General features: G+C 40.8%; 1 protein-coding gene across 3 annotated transcripts in view; it reads left to right on the top strand.

Moving 5' to 3' along the window:
* The window catches only part of fam184aa (family with sequence similarity 184 member Aa), a 67,835-nt gene that overhangs the window by 14,301 nt on the left and 36,570 nt on the right, over positions 1–16,964 (top strand). For 2 of the 3 annotated variants that reach the window (XM_033624386.2, XM_078165997.1), the window contains exons 2-10: positions 955–1,032; positions 4,372–4,506; positions 4,845–4,943; positions 7,597–7,803; positions 8,243–8,416; positions 8,567–8,728; positions 9,768–9,903; positions 12,634–12,815; positions 12,905–13,090. In XM_033624386.2, coding sequence (XP_033480277.1) covers positions 955–1,032; positions 4,372–4,506; positions 4,845–4,943; positions 7,597–7,803; positions 8,243–8,416; positions 8,567–8,728; positions 9,768–9,903; positions 12,634–12,815; positions 12,905–13,090 — 1,359 coding nt within the window. The remainder of the gene's footprint in view (positions 1–954; positions 1,033–4,371; positions 4,507–4,844; positions 4,944–7,596; positions 7,804–8,242; positions 8,417–8,566; positions 8,729–9,767; positions 9,904–12,633; positions 12,816–12,904; positions 13,091–16,964) is intronic. The other variant, XM_078165998.1, reaches the window with a different exon arrangement.

Raw genomic sequence — 16,964 nt, 5'->3', positions numbered from 1 at the left:
GAGATATAGCCTAAAAATATCATGATATAATTTTCAGGATATATCACCCAGCCCTAATTCACACACTTATTCCCACACATGACTGGATGCTTGATCCCCTCCAGGCGAACAGTAATTACATGCTAAAGCCTTATGGAGGATAATTACCATGTATGTGTCCATTACATGCTGTACGTAACCTTTCACATCACCTGCAAGTGGAACAAAATGTGGAGCTTCTAGTTCTCATGCCAGCGGGGCTGTAATTCAGCTGACCATGACTGAATATTAGCTGCTCACCAGGGGCTTCAATTTGCTGAAGCTTAAGCGTATTTTAAAGCTCCTGCATATCATTTACCTGCAGCACATTTAAAACCTTCTTATACATCTGAGGGAGAGAGAGAGCAAGCATGACTGACAAGATGGTTTTCACTTAGGCTTGTTTGTGGAGGGTGCTGCAGCCAGCAGAGTATCAGGTGACAACATCTGAGAGCCATGTGGGATTTCTGGGAATAAAAAAGGTCAAAACATCTGATCAGTCATCTCCTTTGCATCAGATTTGTTTTGTCAGCTTTTGGATACAAAGACCTTCGTCATGGCTTCTTTGCTGTGACTTGTTTTGTGTGACTCAGTTTGTGAGGTTTACCTAAGTCAGGCTTTTCTTGGCTTTCTTTACAAAACACTCATTGCTCAAGAAAAGTTTAGATACAAAACACTTCTGAAAAAAGAGGTGACTGTATTTTACAGCAGCTGCTGTGAATACACAGCTCTGTCTCTGGATACTTCTGTCTTTAATCAGTGTGCGAAACCCATTTCTCTCCTTTCCTGATGTTATTGGTATTGATTTTGCTGCACTCTGAATGCAGAACTGAGATTTACTCCTCACTGTGGAACTATTGATCTGATATTGAAACAGTTAATAAGAGCTTTATATCCCATCCTCATTCTGTCGTCTAATTCTCTTCCTGTCTCCAGGTAATTTATGCTCTCAACACCAAGAACGACGAGCACGAGGAGGAAATCGAGTCTCTGAAAGAAGCCCACGAGGATGAGGTATGGACATAGCAGAGCACAACACCCATGATTATATACAGCACAGTAACATTGGGATAAAGTCGTTCTCCATCATCCTAGTGCCCAACACAAACAGCATCACTCTTTCAGGAATGAGCCAGGCTGTCATGAGATAGAGATTTATCTTTAAATGCTGTTTTTTCATTAGTTTCAGTGGAGAAATTTGTGACACTCTCATGAGTGAGGATTTTTCTTGGCCCATTCAGTATTTTAGTGACTGGCAGTGTGCTGCAGTGGGAGTAGAGGAACAGGAGGCGCTGCTGTCACACTGCAATTTTGGCGTCAAGACTGACTGTATTTTAGCTGTCTGCAGGGAGCAGGTCAGTGCTGCACTGTGGATGATGCACCCTTGTTTTTGTCACATTTCAGGGGAAGGTGCTCACACATAGCCTGGGAACCAGAAGAATCTGCTGGCTCATGTTTTATTTGCTCTGGCAGATAACGTCTGGTCCGTGTCCTCTTCAGACAGATTTCCAGCCGCCCTTGCCTGGGTAGAGCCAATCACAGCTAGGGATGTTCCTAACGACTAATTTGCTGCGGACTTGTAACAGTCGCATGCACGTTGTTCTGTCCATATTATCTGCGTGAAAGAGGGACAGAGGGAGAGACGTTGATGATCAGAGCAGCTGGTCAGTCTCACATACTGATCCTTACTCCTCCTGTTTTCCTCTGGCTGTCTTAATAATAGGTTTAACCGACTAGTAATCCTAGTATTGACCTGGGAGGGGAGCAACATTCAGTCATCTAGTCGCCCCTTTATCTAATATGGGGCGTGCTTCAGATGATGACTAACAACTTGTAGAGCCTTCAAGCGTTACGCAAAATGCGTGATGAATACATACAGGAATATGGGAACATTACGGTGATCATTAACCTATCTAGTAAAGAGGAGCGCTGTTGAGGCTTTTTAAAACAACCAAGATGGCTGCAGCTGATGTGGAACTTTCTGTTAAAGTACTATTTTCAAACTCTGATGGCCCAGACCCATTTTATTCATGCTACTTGTCTGCTTCACCTTCATTTTCGAGCGTTCATCTTAATTGCTCAGAACAAATACAGTGTCATTTGAGTAAAGGCAGTGATGCCATTAAGGTAGAGTAAAGATTAGTTAATGTCTCACCAGCATCTGTTATCCACAGTTTACAGATGTGACGCTTTGTCCTTTCAGCTGATTTACTCACTTTAAAACTGTGGGTGCAGATGGCGGCCAAATGAAAGGAAAAACCACCGTGAAGTGTGTTAGTGAGGTGTTTTCACACCGTAAGCCTTCAGAACAGCTCCAGTGCTCCTTGAGATGGATTCTCCGGGATTTTAGACCCTTTGCTGGATGGATGAACACCATCATCTAAAAGATAAAGATGAACCCTTATTTGGTGTTTTGATGATGGTGGTGCCTAACACATTGCTCCTAAATCTCCTGTAGGTGTACATCTGACATCTGGTGAATGCAAACACAAGAGGATGTGATTCATATCATTTCTTTCTTTCTTTCCTTTTTTTTGGACATTTTTTCCCCTTTATTTGGGATTACTTAGCAGCAGCAGGTCACACAGTCATCTGTAATGAGATACATTTACAGAGTGATCCATCTTTTCAGCTTTTTACACTGTAATTAAAGAACACAAAATAGTAGTTACTTTACTAGCAGTGTTAATTTCATTAATGAAGTCAAGACCTTTTTTACCATGACAAAAATGAGATATGATAGCTAGAAATAGAGCTTTGATAATTAAAAACTATGACACAATGAACGTTTTGTTTTTGTTGACAAGACGAGACAGGAGTAAAATGTTAGTGGTGAGTCATTAGACGCTCAGAATGAGTTGAGATGAATGTTTTAAACTAGTAAGCCGAGAATGTCCATGCTTGACATAATTTTTCAATGCCATATGAACGGCATGAGATCTGAGAGCCGATGGGCCGTAAACTTGCAAGTCTTGCTAGCCTGCAAAACACCAGAGCAGCATCACCCATTAGCACCGGTTTACAGTTAACCTGGCTACTAATAGTTGTCCACTTGTCTGAAATTAGTTATTTTCTGAGCTTTTCCAATTTATGAGCTTTTTAAATGATTATCAGTAAGCCTGTGCTCGTAAATCATCCTTTACATCCGTCAAAAACTCTGCCAGAGAAATGCAAGTTTGTAAATGTAGAGAAATTCTTAGTATTTGTAGAAAAAAAATTATGTCCTCATACTTGAAACAACCTGACACATTGATTCAATTTGTGATGCCTGTATTAGCCTTATTGACTTAGTTTAAAAGGGGCAGAAACATTTTGGGAGGAAGCCGGAGTACCCAAAGAAAACGCACGCTGACACGGGGAGAACATGCAATTCTGCACAGACAGGCTGAGTTTTTCCCAATTAAAAGCAATTTTGTATAAATCTGGAGCAAAAATCTTAACTCTTGGACTGACCTAAGATAAGTGGTGGTTGTTGGCTTCCTTGGAGCCACAATGTGTGATGAAATATCTACTAAGACTCCTCTTGACAAATGTTCTCCATGAGGTTAAGCTTGACATCCTCCATTGAAATTCACAATATTTTTTCCAGACTTTATGTGGAATGTGATTCACATCATCACCATACTCCTTATGCCCCTATTAGAAGCATCTGCATTCATTATGCTTCACAAGTCATTCATTCAGCCTTTAATTAATAATTTGTCACTGGTAGTATGTGCTCCATCTGCGGTCTATAATTTAAGTGACACACATTATGGAAGTGTGATAAGCCATGTGATGTGCTGTTTGTTACCTTGAGTAAGTCTTGTTCAACCTCCACCAGGCTGCATCTACCGCAGCTGCCAAAAAAGTTTTATTCAATACAGTCGATTTTTTTGGACTGGCTTTACAGAAATAAAATAAATTTGGCGCTGGATCAAAAACCAAGATCTCCAATGACAGTTTATTCAAGGACAAACCCTAAGTGGATATGAAACTGGTTTAAATTTTGTTAATTTCATTCGTATTGCTTCCAGGGCGAGGCTTTAGTGCACCATAGTCTAAGTTGTTAGTCTAATTTGTGTTGCTTTCAAGTGTTAAATTTTTAAAGTGGGTTTTTTCTCCCTGCCAAAAAACATTTGGACACAGCAGTTGTTGTGCTGCCTCCTATTTTTATTTATTTCTACATTTTCCTCCCACTCTGTACGTGGGCTTTGGAAATCCTCGACATGTTGTAACGGAACAAAATAGTTCGGTGTCATATTGTCAAACTGGCTCTATACATTCAGCTTTATGAGACCAAATTCTTGTGCTAAATTATTTCTGCAGCTCTCAACGTGACGACTGTTTTAACTTTTTTTCCTTCCCACTCAGGTCCAACACATCGTGACTGAAACCAGGGACAAGATCATGCAGTACAAGAGCAAAATGGCAGACGAGGCAGACCTGAGGCGGCGGCTGGCCAGTCTGGAAGAATCTGTCGAACTCCACGAACACATGAAGAGACAGGTCACTCACGGCTGCTGGGCACCACAGGGGCTCCATTTAGTTTGGCTGTGTTTCTGTTTGCTCAGAGTGGATGTTTGCAGAGCTTCACACATGCAAATTATAAGGACAGTTTACTTCACATGTCATAATCTTCATGCCGGGTTATGTCATAGTTCTGCAGCTGCCTTTAATGAACTGAAGTAATTAAATCTGAATTCATCTGCATGGCATCTAATAATCTTGTGATGTAATATAGCAATGATTGCGTGAAATCGCACTTGTACATTTGTGTGATTTATTGCAGTTGCTGTAATTTGATGTAAAATAATGCAGCTGTTTTAATGTTTTCTCACTGCCAGGCTTTAGCAGAGTTTGAGATGTACAGACAGAGAATGGAGGATTCGCAGCTCTGCACAGAGGCCCAGCACACACAGAGAGTGGTTTCTATGAGCAGAGAGGTAAGGGTTTACTCAGATACACACACACACACGCACACACACACACACACACACACACACACACACACACACACACACACACCGGGTCAATGGAGATGCATCATGATTCAGTTACCCCGTTAAATGCTGATAAAACGCAAGTATTATCTAGACTGTTATCTTTAGTTTGTATAAGTCATGATGCATTGTGCTTATCACTGCTAGTGTGTAACACTTGCGAGTTAAAGGAATATATCACTCACAAAATGATCATTTGCTTTTCTCACATGCATCCACAGTAAAAGAAGAATCCAGAAATGGCTCGATGAATGATGAATGTTTGCCCAATTCTTGATGAATTCGAGTAAAAGGGGACCACATTTAACAGCCAAGTATCCAAAATTAAATTTTGACTCACAGGCCAGAGGGAATGTTTGATAAAAAATCCCCTGGCCAATCATGTTTTTTACTGGCCAAATCAATCATTGCTTTTTTGTGTCACATACATTTGTTTGTTGTGTGTGTTTGTGTGTCAGACTGTGACACTGAAAGCAGAGGAGCAGCAGAGCAGCGTGCCCATAAATGACACCAAAACACGGTTGAGATTCAGCATATTACATGAGTATTTTAGTTCAAATATTTGTCCGTCTGACCAAATGGAAAATCTACCCACACTTGGTTCTTGAGGGGTGTTAACTTTGGACACTTACAACAGCAAAACTATATCAAAATATCAGTTTACAGACTCTCACACAACTCCTGCAGTATAATCCAAGTCTCATTTATCCAGTGGTATGCTCAGTACTTCCCAAACTCATGCATTTTGCGGAAAGCTTACTGTTTGAAACACTTATTAGAAGTATGCTTTGGCAACTCAGCTGAATGCACGAGCAGAGTTCAAACCCACATGCTTGCCCAGGTGCCATGCTCACATTGGAAAGGTTTTTAATTGTTGATGATTCACTAAAAATGCACGTGTTTGGGAGGTAATGAGCATACGACTGGATAAATGAGACTTGGATTATACTGCACAAGTTGTGTGAAAGTTTGCTGTTGTTTAACACATCCCCTTTTTACTCCAATTCATCAGTAATATTTGCCATTTTGGATTCTTCGTTCACAGTGGAGGCATGAGAGCTAAACAAAGCTGTCTTTATTAATATAACATAACAGGGTAATTGATATGCAAATGATGATTTTGTGGGTGAAGTCCTTTAAGTAAGACAAGTTAATGCAAAGTAGAAATGGCATGCCACTTGTTCCCACTGGCTTTATGGCGATTCTTAAAGGAACAGTGTGTAACATTCAAGGGGATTTAGTGGCATCTAGTGGTGAGGATTGTAGATTGCAATCAGCTGAAACTTCTCCTAGTTGGAATTCCTAAGTGTTCATGTTCTGGAGGTCAGCAATTGTTTTTACAGGGAGCCATATTATCCGCAGAGGTCTCTTCCTCTCTAAAACAAACAGACCCAGTGATTTAAACTGGTTTACACACTGAGTAAAGCAGTTTCATATCAAAAAAATAATGTTTTCCCAATGTTGTTTGTAATGGAGGAAATGCTAACTTAAGTAGCTGATATGAAAGTTGGAATGGCCCCATCTAGGGCCAGTGTTTTGTTTGTCCGTTCAGGGGCTTCTGTAGATATATGGCAGTGCAGTAAGGCTCATTCTATGGCAACAAAAACAAAACTATTCTAATTTTCAGGTGATTATACACTGAAGGAAACTTTAGTGTAACTTTAGTAACTTTCTGCCCATATGTCCCCCTAAATCCTACACACTGGACCTTTAACTTGGTATATGGTGCTGCTGTGGTAGCGTTACGCCTAATGCATGGCAAATCGCAGCTGTTTCACTAAATATATTAACTTTTAAATTAAAAATGTAGATTTTGTGACATAAATGTAGTAAAATGTTCGACCTTGGGAGTGCTGTGAGATCTGTTCTCTGTTAAGCATCAGCATCTTTTAGATGTTATAACTATACAGTAATGCAACAATCATTGATTGCAAAAATAATGTAAAGTAAAATCATATAGAATGTAAAAAGATAACTATATCTCAGTCCAATATGATTTCATACATCATGTCATGTATCATATCATGCCATCATACGCCAGTGTCATCTCTGCCTGCTTCTGTAGAGTCTGATGGCAGTGCGCATAAATGAACTCCTGAAGTGTGTTTAGATGTGATGAGCTGGTGGCTGATTGAGCTCAGTTCATCATCAGTTCATCTATGTCGGGATTGGTGTGTGTTAGCGTTGGTGTTGTCTTCCTCTCTGCCACTACCTTCACACTGTCTGCCGCCAGCTTGACAAACCTGAACCAGTCTGTAGCCATCACATGACATCACATCCCATGTTACATTTTTATATATTTTTTCCACCTCATGTCTGTCAGATCTTTCGACGCAACCGCAAACACGGACATTGCTGCTGTTGTTTCAACACGTTAGAGAAGCTGCAAGCATTCTGTTTGGCTCTCAGAGAAATAACAAATGAGTACACAGATAGCAAACAGTAATAGAATTAAACATTTTTCCCTTTCTCAATCATTTCAGAGAGATTTTTCAGGAGATGCTGTGAGCATTTAGCTTGGCACAGGTTGAGCCTGAGTTGGCATTAACACATCAACGACTCAAACAGAATAGAATATGTCTCGTGGTCTCAATAGGTGGAGGAGATGCGTCGGGATTTTGAGGAGAAGCTGCGGGCGTTCAGCCAAGCTCAGGCCCAGTTTGAGGCGGAAAAACGGCGAGCGCTGGAAGATCTGAGGACCACCCACCGCCAGGAGGTGGAGGAACTCCTCAACAACCAGCAGAACCAGAGCGCCTCCTCCACCGAAGACCAGGAGAAACTGGCTGAGCTGCATAGACAAGAGGTGGGCTAAGAGTGAGAGGAAGGAAGATAGGTGTGCTTTGGATTGAAGCATGATATTCTGGGCTTTTGTGGAGTTTTAACAGCAAGTTACTTGATGGGGTAATTGCTGTTTTGGAAGCTTATTAAGTGATTTTCGCATTAAAATTGAAAAAAATAGGGTTGTTTTGTTGGTGCAGTTGGCTCATGAGTATAATATAAACCTGCAGTGGTCACATTCTGGACCTTTGTTGCATGTCATCCCCTTGTTTTATTCCCATTTTTCCTGTCCTCTCAACTGTATCTAATATAAAAGATTTACCAAAGACGAATCTTTAAAAACAAACAGATAAGTTGATAAATGTGCACAATATTTGCAGTACCCAAAGCTCTCTGAATTTATTGTGTAAGCTTTGAATCAAAAAACAAAGACTTGCTCTTTATTTATCTGTCTCCATGTGTAGGTGGAGGCATTGATGGAGAGGGTGGAGGAGATAACGAAGGACAAGGTCCGTCTGGTGGAGGAGTACGAGGCCAAGCTGGCAAAGGCTCAGGAGTATTATGAGAGAGAGCTGGAGGCCATGAGGAGAACGCACCAGCTCACCACTGAGAACCTGCTGGCCTGGAAAAGGACTGAGGTAAAACACAGAAACAAAACACTGTCTGTGTCTGCCGTTTGGTGCAGGACAGGTGGTGTTAAGGGGGTTTATCAAAGCTGTTTCAGAGCCTGGGGGCGGGGGTGTCTTTATGTCCTAAAGCGAATTATGTCATCCTCTGCTCTTGTGAAGGTTGAGCTTCGTAAGGAGTTCCAGGCTCAGGAAGCTGCGCTGCAACGCTCTCTGTCCAAGCTGCGGAGTGAGCTTCAGAAAGCACAAGAGGAGGCCAGAGAGAACCGAGACAGGACCAACAGACTGCAGACATCGCTGGCCAACGCTGAGGGAACTATCAAGGTGTGTGTGTGTACTAATTGACAAATAAATGAGTGAGTGAATGCACAACTATGCAAACTCTTTGGGCCCAATGATGCAAAAGATCCAGGTAATTTGCACCAGAGAAGTCTAACTTTTTTGGCCAAGAAACTTTCATAGAAATGAACGGGGCCCCGACTCCAGAGCTGTATCCATTTCTCTTCATACTGTACGTCCATGGATGTCTGTTCGCGATCATTGCAGCCGGGGAATGACGAACCGAGTATAGCACCAGCATTCAAAATCTTCAAAATCAATCCAGAATCCTCACAAGCAACGTGTTCCAGCAGGAATATTATCCATAACTGGGGAGAAATTAAAAACATCTGCAACCAAGATGACATACTTCACTGATGTTAGCATGTAGCCACATTTAGCGGTGTGTGTAATGTAAACACTTGCAGTAGCGTGCCTGAAGCAGATGACCATATAAAGAAATCTGGCATGAGCCGACATCAGCTTGTAGCCAGAGCAGAAAAAATGTTGGAAACACAATTCAGAACGGTTTGGAGCCTGAGGTTTTCCCTCACTGGAATTACTTATACATATTTTTACATCTTTATTTGAAATATTGGCTACATTTTATATGAACATCTGAATTTGTGACATTATATATATGGCAGAAAATAAGGAAAAGCATAATAGGTCTCTTTAGATTTTAAAGCATAAGATCCAAATAAAAATAATCAACGTCAGAATTTACAGTTTTCCTGTATGAGAGTCATCCTATGGTTAAATGTGGGCAGGAAAGTCGGTTAAATCGGATGAAAAACAGTTGCAGGAAACAAAGACAAAAGTAAAAGCCTCAGGGTGAAAATGGTTTTTCAAGAATCTCAGTGTGGTGGGAAATCTAATGTGGTGTGCACTGATGGTCCTGCAGGCAAATCTGCAGAGTCTGAATAGCTGGGTAGGTTCATGTGACTGCAGTGGGAGAGATATGACAGGGTTTTAGAATACAGAATGTTGGATTGCTGTGGTGTATTGTGAGCACTGTATCTGTGTGCTCCTGTGTTTGCTGCAGAACCTGCACAAGCAGCTGGAAGAGGCCATCCAGGATGGAGAGATCTGGGTGATGCAGCTGAAGGACACTGAGTATGAACTAGAGGGCAGCAGGGAACGAGTTCAACAGCAGGCAACTGAAATCCTCCACAAAGCCAGTAAGACGTTCCTCTACCAACTGCCATTCACTGCTATAGTATACAGTGCTGTGTACAGATGTTTACACATCTGTTAAAGGGGAATTCAGCTATTTATCAGCCTAGGGCTTATTTTATTTTTATCTATTATGACTATTGATGTCATGGTATAATTTTAGTCACCACCTCATTGTAGAGAGAGTCCTTTGTAAATATCTCTCATCCGACTCACCTCACTCTTTGTATGTTGCGACAGTTCTGAAAGAGCCGACTACCTACAGAACACTTGAGACCACATACCTTAAAACTGCCCAGATTCACCACTAAAAGTCAGACTGCACATACACATGATTCTGTTTCATTGTGAAACTTGGAGCACATGCAAGAGCCTGATTTCCACTCCAGCAGTCAGTCAGAAAATAGTTGCAGACACACAGTTAATTACCTAATTGCATATCAATGCTACTGTCTGCTCCACCAGTCTTTAGTGGAAGTGCAATTTCATGGATCGTGTTGCCAGACAGGGCCAGACAACTCATTATGCTTCATTATTACATTCCATCTCTCATCATATTTTTCATCTCAACTTTATCAGATCACTCCCTGATCACTCTCCTTGTGTATGCTGGTCTGAAGTATGTGTGAGCTGTGCACATTGTCTGGTGCGAGTTCACAAAAGGACTGTGCAGCTTTTGTGCCTTGCACAAATAAGACAAAAAAAAAAACCATTGTGGAATTCTTAAAGCACCAGCAAAGCAACTGTGCTGCCGAGCAAATAGCTGCTTGGTGCTGCTGTGCTATTTGCACGTCTTTAAGTCAGGTAATATTGATACATCTGGCACAGTCAAATTCACAAAGATCTGTGTGTGTATCTGGTCAAAACATGACAAACTTAACAGCCAGATGCATGACAGCTAAAAGACTGGTAGCAACGAATTCGAAGGACGTAGATCACCTGAAAGAGGGATTGTAACTTTAAACATTCCAAGAGTCGATCTCCATGAAAGAAGAGACTTTCTGAAGTTTATAAAAAAGGAACAATTGTGGAAGATCATACTGGACAGTGTTCATAAAATACCCACCCTCCCCAAAATCTTGAGGTGTACTCTCGAAGAAACATGAATGGTCCATTTTTTACTTTGTTTATTTCTCTACTGGACAGAAGGCTTGAACTATGTATATTTTTTAGTTTATCCTCCAGATGCTTATTTCAGTTGTTACTTTTTTACTGTCTTTTTTCAATCAAGAATATGTGTATTTAATTTTAACAGGTATACACACTGCATATTCACAACAGGTATCAAACGTAAAGCATGTACATGACGAGCATGACATCCAGATAACAGCCAGAATATCGTCACTAGGACAGTTCTCCATCTCCTGAATAGTACAAAAAATGACAGAGTTGAAAGTCAGGCTTAATATTAAAAGAGAGGGGGAAAGATGCCTATGTACACACTGACAGAAAGCAACAAAAACAAGAAACAAACACAAAATCTTAAGTTTAACTGACAGCTTTGGAAGTTTTTCAGAAAGGAGCCCTAAACCTTTTGGAATTAAAAAAAAAAATGAGTAGCGTATCTTTTCAAGGGTAAGGCATGTCTTTTTTACCTTGTGTAGGTCTCTGTGCTTTTATATATTGTTTCCTTTTACATTTTTGAGAAAATCAAGTTCAAGTAAAAGAAGAACAAAACAAAAAAAAAAACGGCCAGCTGAAACCTGTGATATATATATATAATGTTACCAATGAATTATAACAAAACAAAAGAACAGGTATTGATTAGTAACGGTGGCAAATATGGACAAACTTGTTGCTAAGAAGTGTGCCACTTCACCCATACAGTAGCCTATTGTTCATCTGTTAGATAAGTCAGAATTGATGCCATCGTCCATCGGCCTGATCTCAGTCTTCAGAGTGGTTGGTAACTGAGGCGCATTTATGAGTGTTGTCACGTCCAGACTTTCCAATGATCAAATTCCAGACTCTGCCTCTGCACCTCCTCAGACAGGACCTGTGGCTCAGCATCTGAAAATTTCTGTTTTCTTTTTCTCTCTGCCATCGTTCTGCCTACTGTATTCTTAGTGCAAAGGCAACATCTATACTTTGCCATATGGTTAATTGTAACAGATGCAGAAAAAGGCCTACAAATCTTTCTGTTTGTGTTTGTGCTGAAATATAATTAGTGCAATATGTTATGGGAATCAGACCTTCAAATGGCAAAGATAGTGGTTATGGTGCTTTTAGTGGCTCCGTTCTTTATGGTTCTCAAAACGAGAACCCCCTGGAGAAAAAAGCCTCATATAAACTGGTTTGTTTAGAAAGAAGTGTGACTGCTTTTGAAAGCTCTGGATTAAACATTTTCTAATCATGATAATCATGTAAACTCTCTGGTGCCTACTTTTTCTTTTCTGGAACATCTGCTCTCTGTCTGCCCACTCAGTTTCAGTCAGAATGCACCCTACACTACTGTCTTTTCCCATGGACCAGTTCTCGACCAGTTTTATGAGCAGCCTGTGTTTCTCACAGGAACTTTTGAATAGCTGATACATTTGTGGAGATTAACAGAAAGCTCGCCTTCTGTTCGGCAGCTCCAATTGGAGTAAATGTTGATGAAACTGTTGCCTCAGCAGTAAAGCAATAATAAAGCCAACTGCTCAGATCAATTTTAGAGGTTTGACTCAGTGTGTTGGATGGATCAGCGTTGTTCTGATTGCTGACTGTGTTGCCTCTTGGGATTTGGCTGTTCCCAGGTCAGATTGGCTCGTTGCAGGCCACCCAGATGGCCCATGAGGCGACCATTAGGAACCTGGACCAGGAGCAGAACCGGCTGAAGGAGAAGATCAGCCGGCTGGAGGAGGAGAGAGAAGCACTGCTCAACCAGAGTCAGACCTCCAATGAACAGCACAAACAGCAAGTGCTGAAACTAGAACAGGTACTGTGAACCCTTCCTGTAATCCAGGTGTAGCCTGAGATCGTTAATCATAGAAAGCCAATGTTTTTTATTCTCCTTTGCTTCTCCAGTCTCTGCGTGAGGAGCACCAGGGGTATGAGAAGGAGCTGTGCAGGCTGAGAGCACACTCTGAGGAGGAGATGCTTCGCTTTAAGGAGGCGCAGGTCAGAGCGCTGGAGGAGCTGGAGGAGAAGCACCAGTCCATGAGGGAGGAGGCACAGCAGGAGAAAGAGGAGGAGAAGCAGCTCCTCATGGCGGTAAATCCAATATCAGGATTTGGTGTTTAGCTTTTTGTGCTTGTGTTCTTTTTCGATTCTGAAAAAAAGATCCAATTTGAGTTTTTCCAGTTTTATGATACAAGAGTTTTGTAATCCGACACGTACTTTGCTTTGACATAACTAATAGCCAATCAGAGTCTGCAACGTGAGCAATGTCATCGCTTTCAAGACATGACCGATTAATACATCATGATTTACTGAAATCCATGTGGGGATTACTAAATGCATTATGGGATGCACTCTTCATTAAGCATTCATTTTTATTTTTAATCTACACAATATGACAAGAATATTGGTGAAAAAGGTTTTTCCCTGTTCAGATTTTTCTGCAGTTCGAGATGACATATATCAGATCCACAGATTGGTTTGAAGAAACGCTGTAGAAGTGACAGAGTAATTTATTCCCGAAGAATGAAACACTGTGACTGCTTTGTTTCTCTTTGTTACCATATGGCTGAATCGTATATTTACACACTTCTGTCAAACCCCCTGTCAGTGTCGCTGCAAAAGAAATCACAAGCTCAGCGAGAGTTGCTCTCTTGTGGTTTGACTATTTTAAGATATGTGGACACAATTTAACATGAAGCAAGGAAAACAGTTTTGGAGATTGTTTGTGTTGTTTGTTTACCCTCTCATGAAGGCGGACGTGTATTAACCTTTAACGTAGACCCTATGGTGATAAAACATGAAAAAGGCCACAATTGAAATTCCCAATTTTCATATAAAAACAGTGATTACATACAGAGTGTTGCTCTCAGGGTTTTGTATCTCTCTTTTCAGCACAGCACCATCAGCAATTAAATTTTCTCCTCAGTCGTTTAAGAAATATGTATCCCTGAGAAATGAGCAGCTCCCTCAACTGACTGCACTCATTTAATTAGGTCAACATTAAGACGAAGACGTGAAAACAACATCGCTCTCTCCCTGTGTTTTCCTTTGCGCCTTTAATTCTGTCACGTCTTTTTCTTCCTTTCTCTCTCCTTCCAATTTTCCAACATCAGATCAAATTACACTGTTTAAATTAATTTAGCCGGATTCATTTACCCCAACAGCATTACATTACCAGCAACAAATGGATGTAAGCAGAAAGGACTGTTGTGTCTCTAGCGTCTATTTATTTTGAAGCCTCTGTATACTGCCATGGGCTTACTCACATCAAGCTATTGATTCTTCAATCATGGATGAATTACTGAATGGGCCTACCAGTCTCAAGGACCCAAAGTGTCAGGGGCCCCCCAACATTCACTTGCAAAATGTCAAATGTCAAATTAACATGTACCGACCAGGAAGAGATTCAAAATGACCACAAAGAGACACAGAAAGACAATAAAAAGATGCTAAGGAATTGTAAGGAGGCACTGAATAACTAGAAAAAAAGACACAAAATTACCCTAAAGAGACACAAAATGACTTCAAAGAAACACAAAATAATCACAAGGAGATACAGAAATTACTTCAAAGTGACCCAAAATGACCAAAAAAACCCATAAAATTATCTCAGTCCTAAACAACTACAGAAACACTCAAAAAACAACCACAAAGAGACACAAAATAACAAAAAAGACAACCAAAATTACCCCAGACTAAAAAGGCTAAAAAACAGACAAAAAAAGACACTAAACAACCACAAGGAGGCACAAAATAATCCCAAAGAGACACAAAACAATTACAAAGAGACACAAAATAATAACAAGGAGACACAAAATGACCATAATGACACAAAGCTACCTAAAAAGATACAAAATTACCCCAAAGAGACCCAAATGACTACAAAAAGACACAAAGCAACCTTAAGGAGACACAAATTGACCACAGAGACACAAAGCTACCTAAAAAGATACAAAATTACCCCGAAGAGAAACTCACCTAAAAACAAATTAGCTAATTACCTAAAAAAATACCTAAAGAGGTACAAAATTACCCAATAGAGAAACAAAATAACTTCAAAGAGACTCAAATGACTACCAAAAGACACAAAACGACCATAAGGAGACACAAAATGACTACAAAGAGACACAAAATAACCACAAGGAGACACAAAATGACCACAAAGAAACACAAAACAACTACAAAGAGACACAAAATAACAAGAAGACACAAAATGACTTTACAGTGGCACAAAGCTACCTAAAAAGATATAAAATTACCCCAAAGAGAAACAAAATTACCTGAGAGAGCCCAAAACAAATACAAAAGACACAAAACAAGGAAATACAAAATTACTTCAAAGCAACACAAAACTACCAAAATGATGGGTTTTAGGTGCTGTTGTGATGTCAGCTACAGGTTGGATATTGGTTCTCTCTTTTGGATAGTCCTGCAAAATGTCCCTGTCTACAGACTGCATCCTGTAATGTCCTAATGCTGCTAGGAACGACGAGTTAAATTACAGAGGAGCACAGTACTCCTGATCTCCCCCTGTAATGGTAATCCTGTCAAAGTGGGGCTTAATTCAATATCCTCTGTAAAATGTGGTTCTCTGTGTGCATTCTGAACAGCTATTAGAGCATGCTGACCATTTCTTTGATCAGCTGATGACTTCATCTGAGGCAGCTTTCACACCTAATCTGTTTTGGTTGAATGAACTGCTGCACTCACCCATCTGGTACGGTGTGTTTAGGCCGGTGTGAAAGCTGTCAATCAAACTCTGGTGCGGACTAAACCTGCGGACTGAGAGCGACGTGTCCAGAGTTTGCTTGAGACAAGACTGAGACTATACACAACCAGCAAAGATAGTATGAAAAAAATAGTGCTTTTTGAACATTAAAGCATGTAAACATGTAAATGAATAAACACATAAGGAACATTTAAGTGCTGCATCACCTGCTGTCAGTCAACATTTCCCCACGTGGGTCCGTGTCCATGCAGGATGACGTCACCAGCATTGTCCAATCACATGGTGACGGCACTAAAGAGCGGCTGTTATTATCCGATTGGTCAGCCACAATATTATTTTTCTCCTGCAATTCTAGAAGAGGAGGAGCGCTTGTTTTTCTGCTGCTTGCAGCCCTTACAGCACATTACACCCAATTTATTCACGCTCACATGGCTCCACCTGCATTCAGCGAACATTAAGAATCCTATTCATTCTGGAGCTTGTTGACATCCAGTCAGAGTGAATCAGCTCAGAGGCATGACGGCAGCATGATACAGAGCAACTCACAACACTGTGTTTCCAAAAGACCATTCCTTTAACATTCCAGCTTATTTTCTGCCTCTGAAATGATTACACACTTTTTGAGTTTTAAATAATTTTGAACTCAGTGTTCTCCCTCTGTCTCCTCCGATATCTCTCCTCTTTCATAACGCTTCTCTCTTCCCCCCCCCCTTGAGCTCATGCTTCCAATGCTGTTTGAAGCCGACTGCTAATTGGTTGATTTTCATTGACATTAAATCCTGCCTCCAAGCCAAGTGAGAGCGGTGTGTGAGCATGTGGGTGTGTGTTTATAGATTGAAAGAAAGAAAGAGCGATGGAGAGAACGGATGGAGTGAGGCGCGAGAGGGGAATGATGAAAAAGGAAATATTATGTAAGCCGGAGCGGTGCTGCGCCTCGTCATCTTTAGATTAATGTCTGTTTTCATTTAAAGAGGAATTAAAGAGGATGCAGGAAGACAGAGACGGTGAGACAATGATGCAGACAGAGCTGGTCGTTTTTAAAATCTGTTTTTACTTTTACGTCTGTCAGCAAGATATTAACGAGTTTCTAATCGGAGGCAACAAAATGACAAATTCTACAAATTGCTCGTGCTGTATTAATTCATAATTCACCACAGTCTACCTAAGGCCAAATGAGACAGCAGCAGGATAGAGGCTTTGCAGTCATATTCCTAATCTCCCGTCTGATGACTGCTC

Source organism: Epinephelus lanceolatus, chromosome 24 (assembly GCF_041903045.1).
Source record: "Epinephelus lanceolatus isolate andai-2023 chromosome 24, ASM4190304v1, whole genome shotgun sequence".
Classification (NCBI taxonomy): domain Eukaryota; kingdom Metazoa; phylum Chordata; class Actinopteri; order Perciformes; family Serranidae; genus Epinephelus; species Epinephelus lanceolatus.
Note: the sequence above shows the minus strand (reverse complement) of the source record. Positions and strands in the feature narration are given on the sequence as shown.